The sequence below is a fragment of the Hippopotamus amphibius genome, chromosome 2 (genome assembly GCF_030028045.1).
Source record: "Hippopotamus amphibius kiboko isolate mHipAmp2 chromosome 2, mHipAmp2.hap2, whole genome shotgun sequence".
NCBI classification, from domain to species: domain Eukaryota; kingdom Metazoa; phylum Chordata; class Mammalia; order Artiodactyla; family Hippopotamidae; genus Hippopotamus; species Hippopotamus amphibius.
In genome coordinates this window covers 72,131,175-72,158,629 of record NC_080187.1, presented here as the reverse complement: position 1 = coordinate 72,158,629, position 27,455 = coordinate 72,131,175, and the positions used below count along the sequence as shown (strand labels likewise).

Below are 27,455 nucleotides of genomic sequence, written 5' to 3'. Positions count from 1 at the left end.
CTGCCGCACTGTTCCTCCTGGAGCAGCCTCACGCCACACTCCCTTGCAGGTTCCAGGCTCCCCCTTTTCCAGCATCCTGCACACTGCAGCCCAGGCGGGCTTTCTAAATCTCATCTCACCATGACTCCGCTTCCAGAAGAAAGCCCAGCCTCCTCTGCCCTGTCTCCTCAAACCATAAAGTGTGGCAACCAGCCCCAGAAAGGACCTCCCCACCCCCCATTCGGCTCTGTGTCCTCCTCTGGGAAGCCGGGGCTGGGCTGTAAGCCCCCTATGAGCCCCACCGTCCGCCCCCTCTTCACCACTTAGCTGCCTTCCTTGCGATTACCTGTCCTCAGTAGGAGCTGCACTCCTCGAAGGCAGAGACCCAGCCTCATCCATGGGGCCTGCACACAAGAGGTGCTCAGTGATTGCTGAAAGGTTAAACGCACAAGTAGTGACAGGAACCTTGGGCACTGCTGCCTTCTGAGTCCCAGAAAGCAGGATGATTCCACGCGGCCCCTGAGTCAGTGGACTCTGGCTGCCGCATCTCCACCCACCCTCTGCACCTGTCCCCTGAACCCCATGAGACCATTTCCTGCCCTGGTGCCTTTTGGAAGGATTTTCCTCTCTGCTTCTTCCTTTCCAACTCTGGAATTGCTTACTGTGCGAGAGCTCTGGCCCCAGGAAGAAGGAAGAGGAGCCCAATCTCTTCCCTCCTTTCAGTCTACATCAGGCATTTTCAAGGGTGGGGGAGATGTTGCTCCCATGGGAGAAAAAAAGGGATCCTTGGAAGGGAGAGATTTTTAAAAATCCTACTTTTTTTGTATAAAGCAAAGATATATGTACAGTACATAAACAGATATACCTGTGTTATTAAAATATCATGTGTTAAGAAAAAAATGTCTAAGAGGCTCCTGAGGGGGGCAGTAATGAAAAAAAGGCTGAGAAACTCTGATCTACACACTTGGGCCTGGCCTTGCCTCGTCCAAGGACTGGCCAGAACTGAGGAAGAGTCTAGAGTCCTATTCCAGGGCAGCTCAAGGTGTCTCCAGAGCTGACCTTCCCCCCCACCACACACACACACACACACACACACACCTGCTAGCTGGTGTCCCTTCCCCCAACCCATCCCCTCCTACCCTGTGCCTGCAAGTCCACTGTTCTGTGTCCAGTGTCCTGTGATCTGATCCTATTTTTACTGAGGCCACCGGTCGGCCCTTCCGCCTTCTGCCCCAGGGGCGACCCAGCTGCCAGGGCTGGAAGGAGTTGGAGGCCTCTCAGCTCTATGCTCAGCCTTGGGCTACAGCATAACCCTGGAACTCTTGGAAGAATCCAGGAGGGAAGCCCAACCACAGGAGGCACCCAGGAAGCGGGGGTGCCACTGTGGGACAAGACTTTCTTTATTGGGACAAATAGTCTTCCTTAGAGGTGCTCTAGGCAGATGGAGTCACTTAAGGGTGGGACAGAACTGAAGGTCTGTTGTCGGGGGACACAGAGACAGGGGTGAGGGAAGAGGTCACGGGTGGGTGAGACATGGTCTTGGGCAACACAGGTATTCTGTGGTCTTCATACGTCGAGGGATTCTCCAGTATCTGCGGCTCCCGTTGGGTGCTGGAGCCAATGAAGATCAAGTAGATGATGGCGCCTAAGTAGGCGCCCAGGGGTGGTGCCACCACCGGCACCCACCACCAGTCCTTGGCGCTGCAGGCAAGAGGCAGAGGCCAGCTTAGGGGGCCGATGCCCAGCATGGCACCTGCACCTGCCTCGGGCTGAGACAGAGAGTAGGGCCTGAGAGTAGAGGAGTAACCCCATCCTAGCCCAGGAGCTGCCCCTGAGCCCGGGACACCGGTCAGCTTCAGCCTGATTCAGGGACAGAGGCCGGTCTGGGGCAGGGTTGACATTCAGTCCAGGAGAAGGGTCTGGAGGAAAGTTAGGACGCACTTCTGCCTCCCCAGGTCATTGGGAGCTCTGCACGCTGCTCCCGGGCTGCTCTACCCCTCCACATGCAGGGAACCCACAGAAAACTCACAGGAGTGGACAGGACAAGGCAGTACCTGAAGACCTGTGTGCCCCAGCCAGCAATGAAAGTGAAGAAGCGGGGAGGCAGGTCCCGGGATGGGTTGATGGCATATCCTGAGTTCATGCCCATGGACACCCCAATGATGACAACAAGGATGCCGATCACCAAGGCCTGTGTCCCTTGCAGTGCTGGGTTGTTCCCCTTATCCGTGATGGCTAAGAGACACAGCTGAAGCATCCCTGTCGCCAACACCTGGGGAGCAGACACCGTGGCAGCCACCTGGGGCCCCTGGCCAAGCAGCAGGGCCTCAGCAGTGCCCCCAGCCCAAACCCGCTGGCAGAGACATGTCTTGGTACCGTCCCCACCCAGCGCTCTTGGTCCTCTCCATCACGAGGGGCTGCCTGCTGGCCCCTTCCTGCGTGGGGGAGCGCTTGAGGAGGGGCACCCCCTGGCCCACTGACCTCATCCAGGAAGCCCCTCCACAACGTCATGTGGTCAGGAAGGTAGGTGGCAAAAATGTTAGCAGTGGCTGTGGGACCGCTCACTGTCAGCTTTCCCCCCGAGAAGTCGATAATGGCGGCTGTGGAAACACAGACTGAGTGTACACCTTCCCCCAGCCAAACCCCACAGCAGTCCCAGAGATGAGGTTGTAGCATGGAGGGCAGGGAGCACCTCCAAGACTTTTCTCTCCCAGACTTTTCCACAGGCTAGAACACTGGGTCAGATCTGCCCATATTTCAGGGGGGAGGCTGAGGCCGGAGGTGGACACGCCAGGACAGGACACTCACTGTAGAAGAGGCAGTAGATGGTGGCAGAAGCCACGAAGGAACCCAGGAACTGACCCAGAACATACACGGGAAACTTCTTCCAGGACATGCGGCCCAGTGCACAGTTGGTGAAGGTCAAGGCCGCGTTCATGTGGGCCCCTGCAGGGAGGGTCGGGTGTGTCGGCATAGAAACAGACAACAATAATGGGTAACACGGACAACAGCAGCAGCAGCAGCAGCAGCGATAGCGGCCCGCAGGTGTGGAGCGCGCGCACCCAGTCCTCACAGCGACCCCGCGAGGCGGGCGCCACCACCTCCGTGCAGCCGTAAAGGGAAGGGAGGGACGGAGACGTTCGATCAGGTGCCTGAGCTGACCCAGCTAGTGGAAACAGTGGGTCGGGGGGCAGAGGGCAGGGGCTCGGTGCTCTCCCTTCAAGCGGCCCGTGAGGGCGGGGCGCTGGCTGACGTGGAGAAGGGGCTGGCTGGGAGGGGGCAGGAGGAGCCCAGAGGGAACCCCGGCCCGTGCCTGGCAGGCGGGGCCCGGCCCACTCACCAGAGATGTTCCCTGCCACGTGCACTCCCATGGTGACGCCGAAGCCAAAACCCAAGTTGACGCCGAGGTAGCTCCCCATTTTTTCTCCTAGAACCATGTGGGCCACGGCGCCGAGACCAAACACCTGTAGGAGAGGGCCTCTGAGGGACCACCCACCCAGAAACCCCAACCTCAGAGGAGGGCTCCGAGCTCAGCTGGGGCTCCGCGCCTCCCGCGCTCAGCCTCCCCGGCATTGCCCTTGGGGACCCTCGGCCGTGCCCTCCTCCTCCAGAGACCTCCCTCCTCACGACCTCTCCCCCATGCCCCTGCCAAGGCCTCCCACACCTGACCAGCGGGAGCTGAGTGAGGGCTGTAAAAGGAGCCGGGGGGAGGGGGTGGAGTCAGGGGCCCTTACGGACATATCTGGGCCCCTGGACTCCGAGCCCACCTGAAGTTCCAGGAGGAGGCAGGGCTTCCAGGAGGGCAGGGCTGGTGTGGACTGGACCCCTCAGAGCTGTTCACACTTCAGCCTAGCCTGAAGGAAGTTTCTTCAAGGGATTTCCAAACCTCACGTCTGGGCTCTGCCAGGACCCCCCAACCCTCCCCGCCCCTCCCCACTCCCCATCAGCTCTGGAAGCCAGCACTCAGCAACATTTCCATTGCCCTCGGGCATCCCTCCTGAACTTCTTGCCCACCCCTAGCCACCAGATCTCATCAGATGACACCACCCACTGACCCCCTTCACAGGGAGGTAGAGACCTAAGAGGAGGCCCTCACTCAGCCTCCCCCAGCCGATGACAACACCCACCTGCATCCGTATCTGCCTTCCCTGCAGCCCTGGCTCCTGTGCCCACCTCGCTCTCCTGCAGAGGCCTCCCCCTAGACTGTACCTTCCACCCTCCCCTTGACTGCCTCCCACAGACTCGAGACTCTTCCTTCCTAAAAGTAAAGCTTCCCGCCTCAGCCCGGCCTCCCTGTCCAGCTGTGGACTCCTGGATGCCCCCTCCCGTGTCGGTCAGGCTCCAGGAAGGACCCGCTGGCTGGCTCCTTTATCCCTTCCCTTGCCTTCCCTCCTTCAGCCTGGCTTCAGCTTCCAACTGTCATGGACACCGGTGCTCTGTCCAAGGTCTCCAGCCTCCGCATTGCCCAAAAGTCCCTTCAGGCATCGTCTCACTGGACTGTGCTGACTTTCACCCTCTTAACCATTCTGTGCTTCTGGAAAGTACCTCCTCTTTGGCTTCCATGACATCTCTCTCTCCTGGTTTTCCTCTTCCCTCTCTAGCCTCCCCCTCTCCACAGTTCCTTCCCACGTTCTTCTTCCTTCATCTGCCTCATAAATACAGATGGTCCCAGGGTTCCCTCCCTAGCCTTTTTCATATCTCACCCCAGTCACTCCTGGGTTTTCTTACCGGGGCTAGAGCTTCAGATATGCCTGATGCACTAATTCTCAAAACCTTCTCCTGGGAGCCAGATCCCTATTTCCAAATACCCACTGGAAGTCTCCGGGGGTGCTCCATGGGCCTCTCCGGCTCTAGGTTAAAAGCTCACCATCTCTTAGAAAGTGTGATCTTCATCCCAGGTTCCCCCATCCCACGTGGCCTATACTCTCCCCAGATCTTACCCTGTCTCTTCCTATAGCCAAGTGGCCTAACACGAAAATCTGACCATGTCTGCCTTTTGTTCAAACATTCACTGGCTCCCTTCCATTTCTAGGATAAAGTCCAAACTCAGTAAGCCACCATTTAAGACCCTTGATTTCATGCCTTCTGCCTCTCAGTTTCACATCTGCTCCAGTGTTCTCTATGTTGAGCACTAGTATTACTAATAATAGCATTAGTACTATTATTAAGAATAATAACCATTTATTGAGCACTTACTATGTGCCAGGCACTGGTAAGCAAGTTCTATCTATCACCTCCTTTAACCAACTTATGCATTAGGTACTATTATTCTCCCCATTTGAGAGATGGGCAGCCAGAGACTCAGAGAAGTTGAGTGGCTTGTCCAAAGTACACATCTTGCACATGGTAAGCCAGTTTTTGAATCTAGGCAGTGATCTATACCAGTCTCAAAGCAAACAACCACACTGTTCCCTGCATGCCTTGCTTTCTCGTGCCTCTGTGTTTTTGCATATGCCCTCTGGAATACCTGATCCTAGATCCTGAAAAATTGATACTCTAAGACCATGTTCAGGGACCTCCCTGGTGGTCCAGTGGTTAAGAATCCACTTTCCAATGCAGGGGACATGGGTTCAATCTCTGGTAGGGGAACTAAGATCCCACATACCATGGGGCAACTAAGCCCTCACACACCACAACCACTGAGCCCACGTGCCTCAACTAGAGAGCCCATGCACCACAACTAGAGAGAAGCCTGCATGCTGCAACTAAGACCCAGCCCCACCAGAAAAACTAAATTAATTAATAAAATAAATAAATATTTTTTAAAAAGACCACATTCAGATGGCACCTCCTCTGAAAAGTCTATGTGTTTTGGATATGTTGTCTTTGAGAGAACTGTAGATGTCCAGACTGCTGGAATCAGAGCCTAGATCTGTCATCCAATATGATGGCCAGGAGCCACATGTGGCTATTATGTACTTGAAATGTGGCTAGTCCAAACTAAGATCTATTGTAAAGTACACACCAGATTTCAAAGGCTTAGTAGAAAAAGGAAAATGTAGAAGATCTTATTAATAACTATATTGATTACAGGTTGAAATGGTAACATTTTGGATATATGGGTTAAGTATAATAACTACTAAAATTAATTTTACCTTTTTAATGTGGCTACTAGAAAATTTTAAATTACATATGTAGCTCATATTGTATTTCCTTTGAACAGTTCTAGAGTTTTTGAAAAAAAAGAAAACCTGAAGAATTGTGGACAGAAGGGCTGCAGTTGAGGCCATCGGAGAGGATGAAGACCCCTGGGAGAAGGTGCAGGGTGAGTGGGCAGCTGAGGGCTGAACCTGGGGCCGAATGTCAGCCCTCAGGGGTGGTGGGCGTTAAAAACCCCAGCTGGAGCAGATGGTGAAATGGAAGAACAAAGAGAATGTGCCCTGGACTCCAGGGAGAAGCAGAGTTTCCCAAGAAGCGTGTGGCCCACATGGTCACGTGCAGACTCTGAGTCAAGCGCAAGAAGGCTTGGAAAGCATCCCTTTGGATGTGACAATCCAGGGTCATTAGTAGCATGGTGAGCACTGTATCATCAGGCCATGGGCTCAGAAGCCAGATCCAGAGAGTGTGAGGGGAACAGGTGGTGGGGAAGAGTTGAAAGGACCAGTGTAGACATCTCTGAGAACCTGCCTGAGAAGGGAGGGAGAGCGAGTGTGATCAATGAGGGGCTCACTGGGTGAAGGAAGGGATGCTCTGTGTTCTGCTGTTTTAGGTAGAGAGACCTGAGTGTGTTAAGGCTGGGGCAGGTGGCGGTGGGGGCTGGAGATAAAGGAGAGAGGAAAGGATGAACAAAGCGCCTGAGTAGCCTGAGGGGGTGGGGGCAACTGGCACAAGAGCAGAGGGAGGGGCCCTACCCCAGCCAAGGAGGACATATGTGGACGCCCAGGGAGGCGAGGCTTGATGGGTGAGGAGCCAGACACAGGAAGCCTGCCTGATGGTTCTCTGTCAGACTGGAGTCCAAGCTGTTTGCTGATAAAAAATGGCAAGTGAGTGGACTTTCCTGGTGGCGCCGTGGTTAAGAATCCACCTGCCAACGCAGGGGACGTGAGTTCGATCCCTGGTCCAGGAAGAGCCCAGATGCCTCAAAGCAGCTAAGCCCCTGCACCACAACTACTGAAGCCTGTGCTCTAAGAGCCCGAAAGCCGTAACTACTGACGCCCATGCGCCCTAGAGCCCATGCTCCACAACAAGAAAAGCCACCACAATGAGAAGCCCGCACATCGCAACCAAAGAGTAGACCCCGCTTGCCGCAACTAGATAAAGCCCATGCACAGCAACGAAGACCCAATGCAGCCATAAATAAATAAATAAATAAATAAATAAACCATTAAAAGTTATTTTTAAAAAAATGGCAGATGAGCACAGCAGCTTTGGGGAAATCTGAGGAACAGTGAACTAGCCTGGATAGCGGAGGGGAGAGGCAGTTCAGCAGGGCACACTGGGTCCTGCAGGAGCCCCAGGACAGGTGCAGCGGAGCCCAGACACGAGTTGGCTTAGGGTCAAGGGTAGGCTGAGGCAGGAGAGGACAGGAGCAGATGGGGCATGGGGGTGGGGAGCAGGGCCAGGCCAGGCTGACAGGCTTTGGGGTGCAGAGGCTGGAGCAGGCATGGAGGGTCTGAAAACCAAGGGTCCCCATTTCCAAGTAGGAGCCCAAAACCATTTACTAAAAATAATAAATGAGTGAATAAACCCACATGATCCCCTATGTCAAGGTTACCAACTGGCAGCCCCTGACCTAATCCGTCCAGCACACATTTCGTTTGGATAACATGGTTTTCATGCACAGTAGTTTCAGCTTCTCTTGCAAAATCAGAAGCTCTGTCAACAGTGGCCTGCATTCCACGTGGCATGGCAACAGTCAGCTAGAGTGCTGGCAGCCACGTCTCTGCATAGGTCAGCACTCTGCCATTAGCCACAGTCCCCACTACCCTCAGGTGACTCTCTCTGGCCCCCAAAGTGTTTTTGCAACCCCTGCCCTATTACTCACAACTACAGCTGGTTTTCCAGGGACCTGATAGCCCAGCTCCTCCCCTCTCTGGTCAGTGAATGTGGCCCAGCCTCTCCAGGTCCCTCCAATAACCACAGTCCCAGCCTGGAGGACAATACCCCCAAAGGTTACAGAGTGGAACCCAGTGGAACAGTCTGCTTCCCTCATCTTGTCTGCAATAAATGGGGCCCAAGGTCACTCCAGCTTTTCTGGCGAAACCTTCACGCTGATGACTCACTGAGCTTCCTTTCAACTGAAAATGCCCCCACTTCTTGGCATAGGCCCAACACCTAAAAATAACAACACCACAATGTCCTCCATGAGCATACACTTCACAAAGTTCTTTTGCAAGTGTTAACTTCCCTTCGATCTTCACAGCAACTGAATGGCCAATGTTTCTGCTCCCAAGGGAAACCGAGGCCTAGAGAGTGGTCTTGAACTACCCAAAGCCTAGAAGTGAGGGCCTTACCTCAGCTGGGGGAGAGTCAGAAATCCACAGCTAAGCTAAGGGACAGAGCATAGAGATGAAGGGTCAAGACCGGGATATTAGACCAGCCTGGATTTAATGTTAACTTAGGACTTCCCTGGTGGCGCAGTGGTTAAGAGTCTGCCTGCCAATGCAGGGGACACAGGTTCGATCCCTGGTCTGGGAGGATCCCACATGCCACAGAGCAACTGAGCCCGTGTGCCACAACTACTGAGCCTCTACTCTAGAACCCACGAGCCACAACTACTGAGCCCACATGCACCTAGAGCCCATGCTCCCCAACAAGAGAAGCCACCGCAATGAGAAGCCCTTGCATCGCAAGGAAGAGTAGCCCCCTCTTGCCACAACTAGAGAAAGCCTGCATGCAGCAGTGAAGACCCAAAGCAGCCAAAAAATTAAAATTAAAAAAATAATAATCTTAACTTAAAATGTGACCTTGGGCAAATGACTATGTCTTGCCTCAGTCTCCCCATCTGTGAAATGGGGATGATAACAGTACCTCCCTTACAGGGCTGTTGTGAGGTTTGGGAAGATGCTGCACATAAGGGCCTAGCATTATAGTGCCTGGTATGCAGTAGGTGCTCAATAATAATCTCAATAAATGGAAGAAAGACATGAAGTGGGCAGTGGGGCAGGCATGAATGCATGTGGGTGGTGCCTGCTTTCCCTAAGAGCTGTCTGAGGAGGCATCCTCCCGCCTCCACAGTTCCAAGGTTTAACAGCCCTCATGGGGCTGGAATGTCTTGTCCTACATGAACGACTTTGCTCTGGATTAAGGCAAGAGAGGATCCAGATGGCTATCATCACAGCTCAGGAGGGCAGGTAATGGAGGAGGGGGAGACAGCAAGAGGCAGGCAGGGGAGAGCAGCTGAGAGCACTTGTCAGTGTGACATGCAACCAATACATATGTCTTACGTGTGTGCTGGGTGTCAGGCTCTTGGCCTTCACACAAGTCGGCCAGCTCAATATTAGGGTCACCTTTACCAATGAGGAAGCTAAAGTTCTAAACAGTTAAGATGCTTATGTAAGATAGATAGAAGATAGCAGCTAGGAGATAGCAGAGTCAGAATTCAAACCCAGCTCCAAAGCCCATGGAGGCCCGATTCAACACACTTAATAATGTCTGAGAAGATAGTCTCTGAGCCACAGAGAGACCTGCCCAAGGCCAGCTGGTGACTCAGTGTCAGGATGATCAGGATAAGAACCCAGGTGTCCAGAGTCCCCTGGGCTCTGGGGATCCCAGTGTCTCCTGCACTGTGACTCAGTGCACAGACACTCACACACACACACACACACAAGCACACGCATGCTCTCTCCCCACCCCACTCCCCGCTGCCTCTGACATGCTCCCACCACCTTTGCTTCGCTTCCCAGTGGCTAGCCCTTCTTTTCACGGACCTGGGCCTTCGTCACGTGCAAACAAGCACGGCCACAGCTCAAAGGCAGGGGCTGGATGGGATAAGGGGCAGGGCTGACGCAGGTGAGGGGACAGGGAGTTTCCAAGAAACCCCATATCTCACTTGCATCTGGTTTCTGTCCCATCATCCACTAAAAGGTCCCATCACCAAGGTCCCCTGGGACCTCCAGGTTGCCACACCCGATGAGAAGGTGCCCACGCTCACTTCTCTGGCCTGTCTGCAGCTCCCCACACTGCTGACCTCTCCCTCCTTGTGGGTACCCCACTTCTCTAACCTGCTCTCCCCCCACCTTCTCCTCCCACCGCTCTGCTCACTCCTTCTCAGGCCCCTTTCTCGGCTCCTCCTCATTCTTCAGGCTCTGTCCTCAAGCTTTTCTCTCTTTCTACACATTCTCACTGGACAATTTTTATAACCACCAGGCATATTCTGATGAAGTCTAACTCTTTACTTCCATCCCAAGCCACTCTCTAAAGTTGCAGGCCGCCATATCTAACCACCCCAAGATTTCTCCCTGGCACCTCACCCGATCACGTTAAAACTGACCTCACGCCTCACCCTGCGCTGGGCCACAGGCTTCGCGGAATGGGCCCCTCAGCCCCCACCCCACCTCTGTTGCTCGCAGGTTCCATCCTCTACAGCTCTCTCAGACGTGTGCTCTCTTCTCCGTCCCTGGACCAGTCACAGCCCCTCCCTATCCTGGGTCACTGCAGCAGCCTCTTCTTTGGCTCCCCTCCCTCCAGCTTTGCCCATTCTGCTTAGGCTCCACACTGCTCCCAGCATTTCCTTCTAAAATCCAAATCTTGCCATATCATTCCCCTGCTTGAAAACCTTCCACGTCTCCCCACTGCCCTCAGGATTAACTCTCAAAGCCTCAGCATCCTCTCCAATCTCTACTCTTCACTTCCCTTCTCCTCACTTCCCGTCGTGGCCCCTGACCCACCCACCCGCAACCAGCCCAGGATTTCATTCTGCCCCCACATATTATGAGCCCTTTCTCTCCCAGAGGGACATGGTGAGAAAGACAGAGCTCTCCCCTTATATCCCTGTGCCTCTCCCTAGGCTCCTAGCTCAGAGGCCGGGGGATGGACAGTGTGGCCCAGAGCGCAGCAGTGGCGAGGCGGCCTGGATTGTCCTTACTGAGCCCTACCTTCCTGAGGCCCCTTCCTCAGAGCCCGCTTTCCCCGAGCCACCCGCCCACTCACCATCATGACAAACGTGCTCATGAACTCGGCCAGGAACTCTCGCACCATCTCCTTCCGCAGTATTGCTTTCATCCTTGTTACTGCAGGCTGCATGATCGTCTTGGACATGCGGGTGGACCTGAAGCAGCGGCCCGAGCCCATGGGCAGAAGTGAGACCAAGCGCACTTATTGTCCACCAGCCCTTCAATTCATAGCTGAGTTAATGGGTAATCCTGGCCTCTCCACGTGCACCTCCTCTTGCCCAGGGCAGCTGGTACTGCTGGAGTCAGAGGCATGTGAGAGCCCCGGGACGTGCAGAGGGACTGGAGGTAAACATCCAGGCCATGCCCCTTCTTCCTCCTGCTGGGGACTGGGCCATTGGGAAGGGTGCGCTAATGAGGCCAGGTTGTAGAGGGGGGAAGTTGGGGAGCCAGTAAGTGCCATCTGTGGTGCCAAAGTGCCTCGGGGGAGAAGCAAGTGGGAGAGAGCAGGCAGGAGAGTGGAGCTCAGTTGTCTGTCTGTCTGCCTGTCTGCTGGGGCCAAAGTTCTGGGGACACAGGTAAGGCACCAGTCAGGACCTGGCAATAGCAAGGCTCTGCCAACAGCACAGGGTGTGGCAAAGTCTGCACCCAGGCTCTATAAACAGCACTGAGGCCTGAAGCACACACCAGGTTCTGCCAAAGATGACAGGGACGGCAAAGTACACCAGGCTCTGCAAGGTCAACGCAGACGAATGTTTGTGAGTGAGTGAATGAGAGAATGAACAAATGAAAGGAAGGGAGGAAGGAAACGAGGGACTGTGTCTTACTCCCTGGTGTATCCTCAGTGTCTAGCACAGTGCCGGGCACACAGTAGGTGTGCCATATACACTGTTGAATGAATGAAAACTGAGAATTCATCTGTTGCTTCCCACTAGATCCCCAGAACTTCCCACAGTGCCTGACACATGGTAGATGCTTGCTAAACGTTTGTTTAGTAAGTTCATGATTGGATGGATAGACAAATGAAAAAGTGAGTTAGAGGGTGGGGGGATAGGACTTGACTTTGAGGAAGGAGACGGGTCCGGAAGCTGAGGAGGAGGGGTGCAGGTACCTCTACGTGCAGCCTTAGTGCTGGTTCAGACTGGTGACCCTCCCCCACCTCCCACGCTGAATGTCCCTCAACTTCCTCACCCTGCTGGGGTAGCAGCATCACCGCCATCCTGCCTCAGGTTCCTGACTTCCCCCGGCCTCGCAGCAGCAAAGAGGAAGCACAGGGAGTGAGAAATGTAAACCAGGCATGGATAAAACATCTTACATTTTTCTGGCTGAGACCCCATGTTCATTTCTCACCCACCCTAGTCCTTGTTCTGTCCCTACTTCAGGGAAACAAGCCCAGGACTGAGCATACGGAGGGGGATGTAGAGTTGCCTGAATGGTCGGTCCACTAGCTCCCATTCAACAGCAGCTCCCATGCAGCGTCATATAAGGGTCGCCTTGTCCCTATGACCAGGCTCCTCAGCCCTGAAGAAGAGCCTGAGGCAGCAGGAAGGTATCACAGAGGCAGAGGAGAGGTAGACAAAGCAGGAAGTCAAAGACGCCAGGAGAGCCTTGGAACCCTGGCCCCTTGCTCCTCACCGCACAGCAGGCAGGACCCAGTAAGTGACAACCACCAAGGAGCCAACGCACCGAGGACTTACTGAAAGCCTAGCACGCCTTCTATGTTCAGAGACTGTCGTCAAGAACATTGGCATGATCGCTGCTCTTAGCAGGAGGAACAGTTAACTAAGCAATGACTTAAAGTGTGAGGGGTGTTGCCACAAGTGACGAGCGGGCGCTGTGGGGTTGCGGGGAGGAAGCAAATGCCCCAGAGGAGGGAACAGGAGGCTCTCCCAGAAGAAGGGACGTTTAGGTTGAGAATGGAAGACTGGCCAGATGAAGGAGCACTGGGGAGGCCGGGGAAGGTTCTGAGCATTGGAACGGTTTGGACAAAGGCTTGCAGCTACCACAATGTGTGATGTACAGGGGAATTCTGCAAGGACAGGCTGCAGTGAGAGGAGGGAAAGTGGCACGAGGTGGGCGGAGAGGAGCAGATGGCCTCGTGGCCCACGTTAGGGAGTCTGACCTCATCCCCGAGGGCCACGGGGTGCAGGGTTTAAGCGGGAGCACTGCCTCCTCTTTGGAGGCGGGGAGGAGGGAGCCGAAGTAGAGGCACGGTGAGCTGTCAGACAGGCTGAGAGGTGCAGCTTGAGCCGAGAAGGTGCAGTGGAGGTGGCTAGAGGAAGACAGGCAAGCTGACAGACTGAGTGTCGTCTTAGAGAGGAGAATGGAGAGGCAGAGTCAGGGAGGAGCCCAGGCTCTCGCTAGGACAGCACGATGGCCTGCGTGAGGCACGGGAGAGAAGCTGCAGTCTCAGGCGGGAGGCTGAGGGGCCTCCTTCTGAGTGTGGTGAGCTTGAGGAGCTCTCTAGGGAGCTTAGTGGGGTGACCAGTGAGGAAGCTGCTGGTCACGTGGTCTTGTTTAGAGACGCCCATTTGGAGGTCACCAAATCAGAGATGGTCATCTGATCCACGGGCATAGATGAGAGCGCTCAAAGAAGGGTATAAAATGATGGCATCTAGGAAAACTAGCCTACAAACCAAGAAACTAACAGTCAACCAGGTAATTACCTAATATGTGCTAACCAAGGAGCTAAATATCTAACGACTCACCAACCAACACTTCGACTCATCAACCTGGCAACGTAACCAACTAACTGACTCTGCTATTAACCAGCTCATTTAATTATCGTTCCAATTTTAGTATATGTGCTGCCGAAGCGAGCACTCATTTAATTATCGTATCAACCAACCAGCTGCAAACTATCCAACAAACCTCAAGCCAACCATTTAACCTGCTAACCAATATTTATCCACGTAACAAACATTTGCTGAGCGTCTACTTATGAGTCAGGCACAAGGAGTACAATTAAAAACCCAGTCCCCACCTTTGGGCAGCTTCATCCAGTGGAGGAGAGGGATAACACCGTCAGAGCAAGAAGCCTGGGGTGGGAGGTGAGGCCTGAAGAGACTTTTGAAGAATGACCAGGTGGTGGCCTAAAGTGGCTGTGAGGGAGTAAGGTAGTGGGAGTGAGGACATCTTACATATTTTAGGAGATTGGTGGTTAGATGCGAGGCGTGGGGGACAGAAGTATCAAGGACAAGGTCTTGACTTCTGGCTTGAGCATCAGAGGAGAAGGGGATCCTTGACTGAGCTGAGACCACAGGACATGGACGGGAAAGGAATGGAGAAGGCTGTTTTCAGCTGGGAATGAGCTGTCTGAGGGACGCCAGTGGGTCTTTGGAAAAAGGGTCTAAAGCCCTGTGAGAGTCCTGGGCAGAGACAGCGATGTCATCCACACAGAGGGGACCCATTCATGCTCTCCATCCAAGAGCACACAAACAGACCAACATCCACGCTCACGTGGAGCTGACAGGCGGCCATGAAATGTAGTAAGCAGGTACGTTTGTGTGATGGAAGGCAGTATATCCTACAGGGAAAGATAGAGCAAGGAAAAGGGGGTGGGGGTGACTTCAAACAGGGCCGTCAGGGCTTCATTGAGAAGGTGGCATTTGAGCGAAGACAGGGAGGAGGGGAGGGAGAGAGCCACACAGGGAACTGAGGGAAGAATGTTTCAGGCAGAGGGGATGGTCACTGAAGGACTCTGAGTATGTCTGAAGGGAAGCAAAGCAGGGGAGAGTGGGGTGGGCTGGGGGAAGGTCACAGAGGAAACAGGCACAAGATGGGCAGGGCCCTGACCGTTGCAAGGACTTTGGCTTTTATTTCACCCCAAAGAAACCTGAGCCTTAGCAGGTGAGAGGTAGTGAGTTCATGTTAACTGAGGACAACCTACATAGGGGCAGCTGGAACCCACTGCCCAGCTCCTCATCCAGGTTTTTCCGAGCCTCCTCTCACCCCAGGGCCCAGCCCGCCCTTCGCTATGGGCGCAGGTGGGAGAGAGCCTTCTTCTGGGCCCCATGGTCTGTTGGGGGTGGGAAGAAAGGCGTCCGGGAGGGTCAGCTGTCATGAGGGTGAGGCTGAGAGTAGGGCCTGGAGGGCGCTGGGGGTGCGCTGGGTGCAGGACGGGAGGGCCGGGGTAGCGGAATGGGTGGGGTGCTTACCGCCTCTTCCTGTCGGCCTGAGTCATATTCTGTCTTTGAGATTTTTAGATGCTGTGGAGCCAGAGAGAGGTTACTAGGGCTGGGGGGCTCAGAACTCGGCCCCTCATTCTCATCAGACCTCAGCCCCCCAGGCGAGAAGCCACGGGGACAGCTCCTGCCAGTGCAACCCTCAACCCAGCCGAGCTGCCAGGGAGGGAGAGGAGGGGGGCTGAGCTTCAGCCAAGGGGAGAGGCACTGCCGCCCCAGCCCCGCCCGTGCTGGCCTCAGGGCCCCTGGCCCCTGGACCAGGCCCTGCAGAGGTCCTCCTGACTTTCCCAAGTCTGCAGCCCAGCTTTGGACAGGGGAGATGCCCACAGCCTCCCCTCAGCAGCTCCACCCTCACACGTGGGTATTATTGTCTTCAGTCTAACCTCAAGCCCTCTTGCTGCTGACTTCCCAGGGCCTTGTCTGCCTCCTCCTTGCGCACGCACACACACACACGCACACACACATGCCACATACAGGATGAGGTCCTGAAAATTCATTTAGCCCATACCACCTCGGAACAAAATCTGCCCTCTCGCCTTTCCTGAAAATCCCCCCACTTTTGTACCATTTTCCTCACAAATGACAGCACGAAGGTAACCCTGGAGTTTCCCCATCCTACATGCTCCCTTGTTCTATAGCCTGCTTCCCTTTAATTGCAGCACAAGTCCACATCCCTAGCCCTAATTGCAGAAACCCTCTAGCCCCAGACCCAACCTCTCAGGAGGGGACCCCAGAGGGAGAAACCATTCCAGCAAAGCCAGAAATTCACCCAGTACTCTGATCTGCATCACTTCTGCTTTGGTCCAGTGTCACCAGTCTCTGCTCGCTCCTCGTCCCACCCACAGGCTCTGCTGGCAGCCCAACCCCACACATCCTCCCAATCTCTGCTCCACCGCTGGTCCTCCCAACAATTTACGGGTAAGGAAACTGAAGCCCAGAGAGAAAGTGTGACGAGCCCAAATGATGCAGCAACTCAGGACTAAACCAGAACAGACATCCAGGCCTTCAACTCCCAGCTGGGGTTCCTTCCCCAGACAGTCCCATGGTCTCCTCCTCCCCATGTGGTCCCCAGGAGTGGCACTCCCAGGTCTGGGTCCCCGGGAAGGCCCCCTGTCCCAGCCCTGCCCAGAGCCCGACTCACTCTGCTGAAGTGCGTTATGCTTCCCAGCATCTGCCTTGGGGGCTTCTCAGTTACAGCAGGTCTTGGACTTGTTCCTCCATGACGGTCTCAGGCTCTGGCTGCAGCCCTTGCTATGGCTCCACTGTCCCTGTGTCCCCAGGCTAGAGCCCGCCTCTCAGCCCTTCTCGTGATGGCCCAAGCACTGCTCTCCCCTGTTTCTCCAGGGAAGAGGTCAGTGGGGCAGGGGTTTGGCCTGTGTCACTTGAGTCAAGTCCAGATGCACTGCCCAAAATAGCATCCTTTCTCCTGCCAGCAGCACCATGGAGACCGGGTTCTGAGGCAGCCCTTGTGAGGTCAGAGGTGGAGCTCTGGGTGGGCACTCTGGTTCTCACAGTCCCAGAGGAAGGGCCTGTGCTCCAAGCCAAGTGTCCAGCCCAGAGCCAGAGGAAGCCCTCACAAGGCCCCAGACCTGGGGGAGGCTCCTGCACGCCCCGACTGTGGGGAGGACTGCACAGAAGGGGATTGGAGGTGGAACGTTCTGGAGATCAACAGCCAGGTGGAAGGGCTGGGGAGAAGACCCTGGGTCAGTCCTAAGGAACCCCCATCCCGAAGGAGGAAGTGGAGACTCAGGCCCTGGACTCAGGGGCCTCCCAGTCTGAGGGGAAGGAAGAGACAGAAGCTATATTTGCAGGAAAACCTGTCTAAGAGGGGAGGTACCAAGCCAGGCCTGCTTCTCTGGAGGTTCTTAGCCTGGTGGGGAGGAGAAAAAGCCTGGGCCTCATCCTCTGGGAGCCCCCATCTGAGTAGGGGAAGGGGAAACCTAGGCCCCACCCTCAGGAAAACGCCTCCCTTGGGAATGGCAGGCAAGGCCTCTGGGTAGGAGCCAAGCTGGACCGGAGTGTAAGGCTGCGGGTGGGGTGACCAAGGTGGGGTCAGGAGCAAGCCAGGGGGCCAGCTGCCGTCTGCGAGGACTTCTGGAGCCAGGGCATGGCTGAGCCTAGAGATGGGCCAGTCTGGGATCGGAGCAGGTGACCTGGTGCTGAGAAACAAGGAGGGGGTTGCTGGTCTGCAGACTGTAAGGACATCTGCCAGGTGGATGGTGGGCAGCGGGTCCAGGAAGCTCCTGAGGCTGGCAGCCCCTGGAAGTGGGGAGCTGGTATAGGATTTGGTTGCAAAGCCAGCTCTGGTAATAGAACTGTCCTCTAGAGGGTGCCAATAGACCAGGTCAGGTCTGGGACTTGCATTGCCCAGGTGCCCACCCAGCAAGTCACTCTGTAAGGAGAGGCAGAGGTAGGCTGCGCAGTCAGAGACCATCCTTAAGGAACGAACTCTTCCACTGCAATAGCATGGCTGAGGCTCTGACCCTCACTCCTCTTTGCAGACTCGAATAAGGCTCAGGATGCTTCGTCCTCCCTTCAGGGAGGTAGAGATGTACCCCTGGTAGTGGAGGACACCTGCCTTTATTGCTTTCCTATACGTGCTGCTGAGGCCAGGGTAAAGTAAGAGTCAAAAGTGGAGCTGGGGTCTTGGATGAGATCAGAACTTGGGCAGAGAGACGTCCCTGGTGGTCCAGTGGTTAAGATTCTGTGCTCCTGATGCTGTCTGCCTGGGTTCAATCCCTGGTCAGGAATTGGATCCCTCACGTGGCAACTAAGACCAAGCACAGTAAAATAAATAAAGAAATACTTTTAAAAAATTGCTTGGGCAGAGTTGGATTGGGCTGGGATCAGGCTGGTGAGGGAGGGAACTAGGATCCATGTTGGAGTCAGGGATCAAGCCCTGGACTCATTTACTGGGCTGCGTGCGAAGTGGAGCAGACACAGTCCTGCCTATGTCTTGGGAGAGACAGTTAAATGGCAGGTGACTTAGAATACACCGTGATAAGGTAGAGGGGATACAGGAGCAGCTAAGCCAGCCTGGAGGTGAGCAAGAATCTTCCAGAAGAATTATTTTATTATTCTTTATAAATTTATTTATTTATTGGCTGTGTTGGGTCTTCGTTGCTGCACGAGGGCTTTCTCTGTTTGCGGCGAGTGGGGGCTACTCTTTGTTGCAGTGCACAGGCTTCTCATTGCAGAGCACAGGCTCTAGGCACGCAGGCTTCAGTAGGTGCGGTGTGTGGGCTCAGTAGGCCCACGAGCTTAGTTACTCCGCAGCATGTGGGATCTTCCTGGACCAGGAATCGAACCCGTATCCCCTGCATTGGCAGGCGGATTCTTAACCACTGCGCCACCAGGGAAGTCCCCCTTGAAGTGTTCTAAGCAAAGAGAAGAGTGAAGTGGTCAGTCTGGGGTCCTTGAGGCCTCAGGGCATCCAGCAGGCAGCAGCATAATTGGGCCCTGGCTCAGGCTGGAGAAAGAGAACAAGATGTCAGCCCACGGGAGTCGATGGGATTGCCAGGAAGCAGGAGGGTAGGAGTCAAGGATTCTGCGGACAGGAGGGTGACTGAGAAGGAGCAGGTGGGGAGGGAGATAGAAACCTAGACACCAGGCTGCCAAGAGAACACTGGAAGCTCAGGGCGGCTCTGGCTGCAGAGGCGGGTGCTGAGGAGAGGCCAGCCTTGGTGAGCTGGTGGGATGGAGAACAGCAACAGCGCTGAAGAAGTGGAGGCTGAGGTGGCAGAAATTTCGACCGTGAAGGGAAGAGAGGCAGCAAAAGGGGCTGCGAGGCTGGACACTAGGGTCAGAATTGGGTCTAGACAGAGCCTGGGTGGGGGCTCTGGAGGACCAGTGGGGTTGCTGTGGGCGACAGGGAATACCTGGGGTCCTGTCTGCACAGGGTATGCTCTGAGTAGGGCTGCCAAATAAAATATGAGACGTTCAGTCAAATTTGAATTTCAGAGAAATAATATATGCAATATTTGGGACATACTTATGCTAAAACATTACCCATTGTTTACAAACAAAAAATTACCTGTTGTTTATCTGAAATTCAGATTTGACTGAGTGTCCTAGCTCTGGCTTCAGTGAAGACCCCTCCAGATACCATGCACATTTACCTGGGTTGGAGTCCCAGCTGGGCATCAGATTCACTGCCCAACCCTGGCTCAGTCCCTGCCACTGAGCCTCTGCTTCCTTATCTGAGAAATGGGAATGCAGTCCTCTCACCCCACTACTTTTGGCATCCAGAAAGGTTCAGGAAAAGGTTTGCAAAGGCAGTAGCAGACCATTAACTCAAAACCTAATTTGGTTGATATGATAAATCAGTTGAAAATGAATTGATAATATTAATGTGCTACAGGGTAATTTTTGCAAACTATGACATTTAGTCCCTCTTTCAGAAATCATTCAGTTTTCTTATTCTAATTTTGCCTGCAATACCCTACTTTTGCTAGTAAAACGTTTGGAAATAACCCGCTGCTCATCAACCTCCCTTTCTTACTCACTACACTAAAAATCTTTCAATGTGAACTAGTGATTTGGGACATTAATGTTCAACCTAACTAGAAATTTAAATATTTATGAACACATAGCCAAACAAGTCAAGCAGATATGATTGTCCATCGTTGGAATGGAAATTTTTAAAAAATAGAAAACAAATAAAGAAACTCAGATTCTTTTCTTTTAATTCTTTTATTACCTAAAGTAGAAATAAGCCAAAAAAACATTTTCCCTCTATGACAACTACAAAAATTTTGGTAGTTTCTTTCTAATCCTTTTTTCTTATATATACACATATACATATTCCTCCCCCTCACTTTGTCAACAATAAGTAGAATGAAATTTCTATAAAGTTTTGTAAAGTACTTTTTTCACTCAAACATTAAGAATATCTTTTCCATGCCAGTAGGTCCACATCCATGTCATATATGTGGCTGTACAGCACAGAATTGTCTCCAATTTTAACAGTATCCAACTCCTCTGTTATGATAGCATCAGGCAGACACAATTGGCTGCAACCCAGTTAGGAATAAAAATGCAAATAGAAATTTTTAAAAATCAGAATAGGGGCTTTCCTGGTGGCTCAGTGGTTACAAATCCCCCTGCTAATGCAGGGGACGCAGGTTTGAGCCCTGGTCTGGGAAGATCCCATGTGCTGCCGAGCAACTAAGCCCATACACCACAACTACTGAGCCTGTACTCTAGACCTCTCGAACCACAGCTACTGAAGCCCGAGCACCTAGAGCCACAAGAGAAGCCATGGCAATGAGAAGCCCATGCACCACAATGAAGAATAAGCCCCGTTCGCAGGAATTACAGAAAGCCCATGTGCAGCAACGAAGACCCAATGCAGCCAATAAGTTAAAAAAAAATAAAATTTTTACAAAAATTTAAAAAAAAATTTTTTTAAAAATCAGAATAAAGAAAAATTCCCAAAGGTACTAAAACTTCTCTGAACTTCCCCTAAATGTCCCTAAAGTATTGATGTGTAAAAAACGAATCATTTTAGCTATTTCCACTAACATGTCATTTGATTAACTTATCAGCAGTTTACACTGCTTTCAATCAAATTGTTTTCCACTTAGGGTTTTCCAGACTTTTTTTTTTTAAAGAAACTTTATTTACTTATTTATTTATTTGGCTGTGCCACGCAACATAAGGGATCTTAGTTACCTGGTCAAGGATCGAACCCATGCCCCCTGCGGTGGAAGCATGGAGCCACAGAATCGTTCATACAGCTCAGGCACCATGGTCTCAATCAGTAAGAAATGAGCAGCTCTGGTTGAAGGAACAGGGAGGGGGTGGGAGAGCAGTGCAGGTAACTTGATGAACCCTGGTCATTCTGAAACCACCTGATGCCTTGAAAATTTTCAGACTGCTCAAAAGAGAAAAGATCCTTAAGCCTCACCCAGGTAAGTGTCCCCTTTCAAGCTCAAGTAGGGAAACTGAGATTCAGAGCAAGGTAGCAACTTACCCAAGATTACCCAGAACTAGAACATCCAGCTCTGCCCAGGAGGTCGGGGACCCAAGCTAGGAGAACTGGGGGCTGAGTGGCTGCTCTGGGGAGGGCAGGGGAGCAGGCAGGACCCAGGATGGTCTTTAACCCCGACACTCTCCAATGACCAGACCCTGCCCCTAGCCCAGGCTCTCATCCTTCCTTCTCAGAGTCATACATGGGCCTCTAGGAAAGAGTCAGCAGAAACTGAGGCAGACAGGGTCAGGAGGCACTGCCACTTCCCCAAGGGCAAGCATCCTGTGAGTCATGGAACCAGAATTCAAACCCAGGCCTGCTCCACTCTAAAGTCCTCATCAGGCTACCTAATTTGGCATCAGAAACCGGGCATAGAGCTAAGGCCTGTCACTTTTTAGTATGAACTGGAGCTATCAGGGAAGGCTTCCTGGAGGAGGGGTGTCTCATTGACAGAAGAAGGTGGGAGACATGATGACACTGAAGCAATGCATATGTGAGAAGCATTTGTGTCTTTGTATATGTCTGTATGTAAACATATGTGTGAATGAACAGGCATGTGTGTATATGTGTGTGTTTGTGTCTGGTCTTGAATGTGAAAACCTCTCTGTGGACTCTCTCTCTCTCTCTCACACACACACATACACACACGCACACACACACACACATGCAGAGTCATGCACACACGAGCATGCGCCCATTCCTCTGGGTTAATATTTTCCTGCCTGCGTCAGCACGGCACCTGTCAGCAGGCAGCTCACTGCGGAAACGTGCCCTATCTGATCTGGAACAGGGGGCTTCGGGTGGGCAGAGAGCCCATCTCAGCAACCCTGGGGCACGCTACTCTCTCTCCACTCTCTTGCTCAGCCTGGAAAAGGAGGCACACCCAGAGGCCCTGGCAACCAGTGTGAAGTGACGACCCCGTCTCCCGACTCACAGTAGGGGCTCCCCGAGTGGAGCAGTGCCCCTGCCTCCCTCCAGGAGGGCCAGCACAGCTGCTCCCTGAGATAACTTCCCCACCTGTCACCTCTGCTCAAATCCTGAGGCCTCTCCACACTAGATGTCCCATTGGGGACAAACAGGGAATAGAGACCCTGAGCAAATGCTCACTAGGTGCCCCCTGCAGCAGAAAAGCAGCTCTGAAATGACCGTGCTAGCCTGCAGGAAGCGGGGATTTGATTTTCAGCTTTCCAGGAACACAGTGATTGCCCAGGGGGCCTGTGCAGAGGTCTGTGTGGGCAGGGACTTGGGCCCAGGCATCCACAGGCCTTGAGCCCAGGAAGGCTTGATGGAACACAGGTGGGGTGGGGCCTTCCCCGTTCCCGGGCCTCTCCCAGTATCAGTGAAGGGTCCTCCCACGCCTGCACTGGTCCCCTGGGGTGCAGGCTGAGCCAGATTGGGCTGAGCACGCAGACACAGCCTCTTCTGCTCTTAGCATAGCCGAAGGTCCAGGGTGAGTCAAGCCCAGATGTCCTGGCTCCTAGCCCAGCCTGAGGATGCCCTAATGCATCTCTGCATGGGAAAGACAAGGATGGAACATGGAAGGCGAAGGACCACCCCCAGCAGTGTCGTTCCCCACCGTGCAGAATTAGTGGTAGTAGACTGCACACGGTTTAATATGACAGTGGTTGACATTGTAATCGGATGGAATTGCAGGAAGGAAATGAGACATGTTGGTGAGTGAATTTAGAAGAGTCAGCAAAGGTTGGGGGAGAGACCCCTCCTGAGACAGACTACAGCTTGCTTAGCGCTGGTGATGGTCTAGTTGGCTCCATTGCCCGGTCCCGCACCAAGGAGGGTATCCAGAGAGCTGGTCTTGCCTTCTGTGCCCCTTCCCATCTCATCTGGCTGGGGGCATGAGCTCGGCCCTCATCTTCTGCACCATGGTAACAGGGCCAGGGGCTCCTATGCCTACAACTCTGAGCTCTCCTCTTGTTGTCCCTCAGCCCCAAGACAGCATCTTTGGACAGGTTTCCATGGCAGGAGAGACAAGGATAGAGGGCAAGAAGGCTTGACTGATTCCAGAGTAAGTGGAGTTGGAAGAGGGGCTGCCTAGGCCTGGCTAGGCTGACCCAGAGGGCCTAGCCCCATCCTGAGGACAATGCACTATTGTGCACTTGTTTGGAACTTGTTTCAGTTCCAAACTAGTCTTCCCATCAGCTATGTGGATGTCAGAGGAGCTGAGATGGAGGCAGTGGACTGGACAGAGGTGAGTTCCCTGAAGTCAGGCCAGCTCAGATGCCCATTCCCAACACCTGGAGACAGGCTTCATACCCCTTTAGTGCATTATTTATTTATTTATTTATTTATTTATTTATTTAATTGGCTGTGTTGGGCCTTTGTTGTTGCACATGGGCTCTCTCTAGCTGCGGCGACTGGGGGCTGCTTTTCCTTGTGGTGCTCCAGCTTCTCATTGTGGTGGCCTGTCTTGTTGCAGAGCACAGGCTCCAGGCGCATGGGCTTCAGTAGTTGCGGCACATGGGCTCAATAGTTGTGGCTCACGGGCTCTAGAGCACAGGATCAATAGTTGTAGCGCACGGGCTTAGTTGCTCTGTGGCATGTGGTATCTTCCTGGGGCAGGGATCAAACCCGTGTCCCCTGCATTGGCAGGTGGATTCTTACCCACTGCGCCACCTAGGAAGTCCCGCTTTAGTGCATTTTTAAATGAAAATTTCAGACATGTACAAAAGTAGTACATGAACCTCCATATACACCCATCGCCCCATAAAATCATCAATATTTTGGCATTCTGGTGTCACACATGTTTTTTCTTTCTTTCTTTCTTTTCATGAAGTATTTTAAAACAAATTCCAGCCATTATCTCATTTCACTCCTGCATTCTTCAGTATTCATTTCTAAAACCTGGGAACATTTTCTTATATAACCACAATACTGTGCTTAACAAAATGAACAATTCCATGGAATTATCAAGTACTCACACTGTTTCCAAATGTCTTGATTTGTTGGTTTGTTTGAGTCAGGATCCAAACACATTGCACTGGGTTAGATGTTGTCTTCAACATAAGCAGTTCCCCTTTCTGTTCTGTTCACATTCAGTTCCTGTCACTGTCACCGTTGAGTAAATCTGGTTCTATAGGAAGTCACAGTTCTGGGTTTGTGTTTGCTTCCTTATGGTGTCATTTAACTTTTCCTCCATCCCCTGTATTTCTTAGAATATATATAGGAAGTTAGCTATAATGGTGTGATTTTATTGAGAATCAGTTTTGGGAGGAGGGAATCCTTTGTGGACAGTGCTGTGTGCTTCCTACTGTACCTCATCCAGAGGCACATAATATCTAGTTGCCCCAAGCTTAGTGATGCTGACCAGTCATTGGGTTCAGGGGGTGGCAGCCTGATCCCACCACTGTCAAGTTCCCCATCAGCCATTCACCTTCTGGTTTCATCCTTTGATTTCTGCCTAAATCAATATCAAAGATCCTTTTACATTAAAGCATTTTAAAGGAGAAGCTCTGAGCAGCAATTTCTTAACCCACAGGAAAACAAGAGTCTAATAATGGTGGCATCTCAGGAACTGAGTTAATCAGAGCAAAGAGGGAAATCAGGATCAGGGATGCTTCATGAGAAGATGAAAGAGTGAGGTGGTGGCAGAAAGGAGCAGTGAAAAACCTAGGGACCTCCTGGCTGGGAGCCTGAGTGTGGGGCCGGTTTGGGGTTTGGCTATTTAGGGGTGGCTTCCCCCATCCAGGTTGTGAGTTGTGGTTCATAACTCAGACTTTATAGCCAGCAGACCTGAGCTTGAATCCAGTTTGGCTTCTTAATTGGTGCTGGGCACCTTTGAGCAAGATGTTTGATTAGGTGTCTGCATCTGTACGATGGAAACAGTAATCCTCACCTCGCAGTGTTGTTGGGAGAAGAGACTGAACTGGTGCTGCGTGCCTGGTTGGGGAGTAAACGCTCTGCATGGTGGAGAGGAAGCCTCTTTGAGGAAAGGGACCCTGCACCCCACCCCTTCTGCCCTGATGGACTCTTGCCTGACTCCAGGGCCAAAGCTAGAAGGGCTGGGGGCATAGGGATGGGGTGGGAAAGAATACTGTGCTCATTCCACAGACAGATAGCAAGACCAACGCCCGTGGACTTCCACCCAGATCTCAAGACATTCCAGCCAGCTGGGTGCATCTGGTCTCCAGAGCTTCCCATTACAGCTCGGCCGCTCGGCTCTTGGACTTGACTTCCTGGTTGCCGCATCCCCCAAACCCAGGGTCTGGGGCAGGGCTTGCCCCAAGCACCCAGCAATTGCCAGCTCAGTCAACAGGTAGTCAGATCCAGGCATGACAGGGCCTGGGGCAGGCAGCCTCCCGGGGATGCCCTGGCCTGCATGGCATGTTGTGCAGCAGGTGCACAATAAACGCATGTTGAGAGAACTAAGCTCCCCCTGCCCCAAGTGGGAGAGAAATAGGCTGTCGGGGAGGGCGACTTGCCTGTGGGTGGGGTGGGGTTAAGGGAAAGTCTTGGGCATCCCCAGGAATTCGTGGCTCCAAGATGCTGAGCCCTGGGGCAAGGAGCCAGGCAGGGCAGACAACGGGGGCTCCTCACTCGGGCTCCAGCTCGCCCTCCAACACTCCTGTTCCACTCCTGCTCCACCCACAACCCTGGCCCCCAGTTAGCCTCTCAGGTGCTTTCCACAGCAGCTGAGGCAACCTAGCCTAGGCTTCAGTGGGGTGGTTGAGGGGAAGGGGTGTCAAACCCCCTCCCCCTCCCAATCACACCCTTTTTACAAGACTCCTGAGACTTGGCGCTAGCGACGCCTGCTGGTCTGACTTGGCCTAAGCTGACTCCTTTGGCCCGTGTCCACTGGAGGCCCCACCAGGAGCCCCCTCCTCCCACACCCCACAAGGGACTGGCAGGGCCAGCCTTAGCCCAGGGTCCTGCTCTTAGGAGAGGCACATGAGTCCTTCCAGCTCAACCCACACACCTTCATTGTGGCTTCCAAGTTTTCTTTTCCACGTCATCTGTGCTGCTTCCTTTCTTGTTTTGTTGACTTTCTGCTGTCTGTTTGCTCTGGCTAAGCCTACAGCCCCAGGATGAAACGTCGGAACTCAGGACATTTGAGCCTGAAAGACGGCAAGCTGGGAGTGGGGTGGGGTTGGATGAGAGAGGGAGAGCTGTGAGCTGGTTCCCAGCCTCAGTCTGGGGGAATCTGCTGTTCACCCTCCGCAGGCAGGTTTGGGAGGGGCAAGGATGGGTGGACAGACTTTCCCAGCCTCGTTGCAGGCAGGTCTTGGCTTGTAACATTAATTTGTTTTGAAGTTCAGCCCCAGAACTCTAAACAGCTCATTTCTTCAGGAGGTTTGAAAACCCTTTTGTAGGGCAGAGAGCAGGTTCTCTGAAAATTGTTACCTGCTTTCAACCCCTAGACTTTCAACCAAACATTCCCCTTGTGAAGCCCCTAGAACCAAGCCTTCCTGAATTTTTTCAGACTCCTCTATGAGAATCTGTCCCCCAACAGCCTGTGACGTGACGCCGCAGGGATTATTGCCCCTCTACATTTTACAAAGGGAAAGTTGAGCCTCAGAGAGGGTGAAGGGACCTCTCCAAAGTCATTAAGAGAGAGCTTGGGGTAGAACTCGGGCTTCCTGGCTCTTAGCTCAGGCTCTTTACCCCACTTCAAGCATCTCTCAGACCATGGAGCATGATGGGAAGGTGGCACCAGGCTCCAGGCGCTTGGGCAGGGGCCAACACACCCACGCATTGGTACACACGCACCCCGCAGGCCAGCACACACACAGGGGTGTGGGCAACCTGGGGCCGCCGTGCCCTCCCCATATCCCAGCAGACCAGACACCACTCAGACCCCTGTGTCCTTCCTGCCTACAGAGCAGGTGAAAGGAAGCTCTGACTGGATGCCCACACTCACTGCTCCTGGCCTGCCTGTGGTCTGTGGGGTGCGCCTGCCCTCTCAGGGTTAGGATCAGGGAGCCACCCTGGCCTGCAGCCAGGGGCTTAAGGGATAAGCTCAGGAAAGCTGTTGCCATCACCATGGGCTTAGAGCACCTGGCTTTGTCAGCTGGTCCAGCCAAGCCCTCTTTGGGAAGCATGAGCCATCATCAGGGAACTTCCTCATCGGCCACCCACCCAGGCTTCCTTCTCTGAGGGCTCACCAGCCTCCAGAGCTGCATCCCTCTTTCAGGGAGACACCCAAATCCACGCACATGTGCTCTTGGAAGAGCTAGGTGTTCACCACCCTCAGTCTTCACTGCACGCCCTCCACACCTGTGGCCCACATCTTTGAACAGCCCACATGGCCTGTATGCA

At 53.3% G+C, this 27,455-nt stretch overlaps 1 protein-coding gene and 1 long non-coding RNA gene across 3 annotated transcripts; both read right to left on the bottom strand.

Moving 5' to 3' along the window:
* Nucleotides 1-1,363: 1,363 nt before the first annotated feature.
* Nucleotides 1,364-16,597, bottom strand: AQP7 (aquaporin 7). The gene is made up of 8 exons (XM_057719972.1): nt 16,356-16,597; nt 15,188-15,238; nt 11,071-11,188; nt 3,320-3,443; nt 2,788-2,925; nt 2,461-2,579; nt 2,034-2,251; nt 1,364-1,680 (listed from the first exon to the last, which is right to left on the bottom strand). The coding sequence occupies exons 2-8, from the start codon at nt 15,211-15,213 to the stop codon at nt 1,431-1,433; spliced, it is 993 nt and encodes a 330-aa protein (XP_057575955.1). The 5' UTR covers nt 15,214-15,238; nt 16,356-16,597; the 3' UTR covers nt 1,364-1,430.
* Nucleotides 16,598-18,321: 1,724 nt separating this feature from the next.
* On the bottom strand, nt 18,322-26,325 carry LOC130844008 (uncharacterized). 2 transcript variants are annotated; one of them, XR_009051127.1, is made up of 3 exons: nt 26,116-26,325; nt 24,122-24,273; nt 18,322-18,591 (listed from the first exon to the last, which is right to left on the bottom strand). It is a non-coding gene; the product is annotated as an uncharacterized LOC130844008 (long non-coding RNA). The 2 variants fall into 2 exon arrangements; XR_009051126.1 differs by lacking the exon at nt 18,322-18,591 and adding an exon at nt 23,346-23,689.
* Between the last annotated feature and the right edge of the window lie 1,130 nt (nt 26,326-27,455).

Coding starts and splice junctions, on each gene's coding strand:
- AQP7 (XM_057719972.1), bottom strand. CDS start 15,213: ATGACTCAGGCCGACAGGAAGAGGCG. Junction 11,189..15,187: donor CAGGCCGACAGGAAGAGGCG/GTAAGCACCCCA, acceptor CCGCTGCTTCAG/GTCCACCCGCATGTCCAAGA. Junction 2,580..2,787: donor CATCTACTGCCTCTTCTACA/GTGAGTGTCCTG, acceptor GTGTTTCCACAG/CCGCCATTATCGACTTCTCG.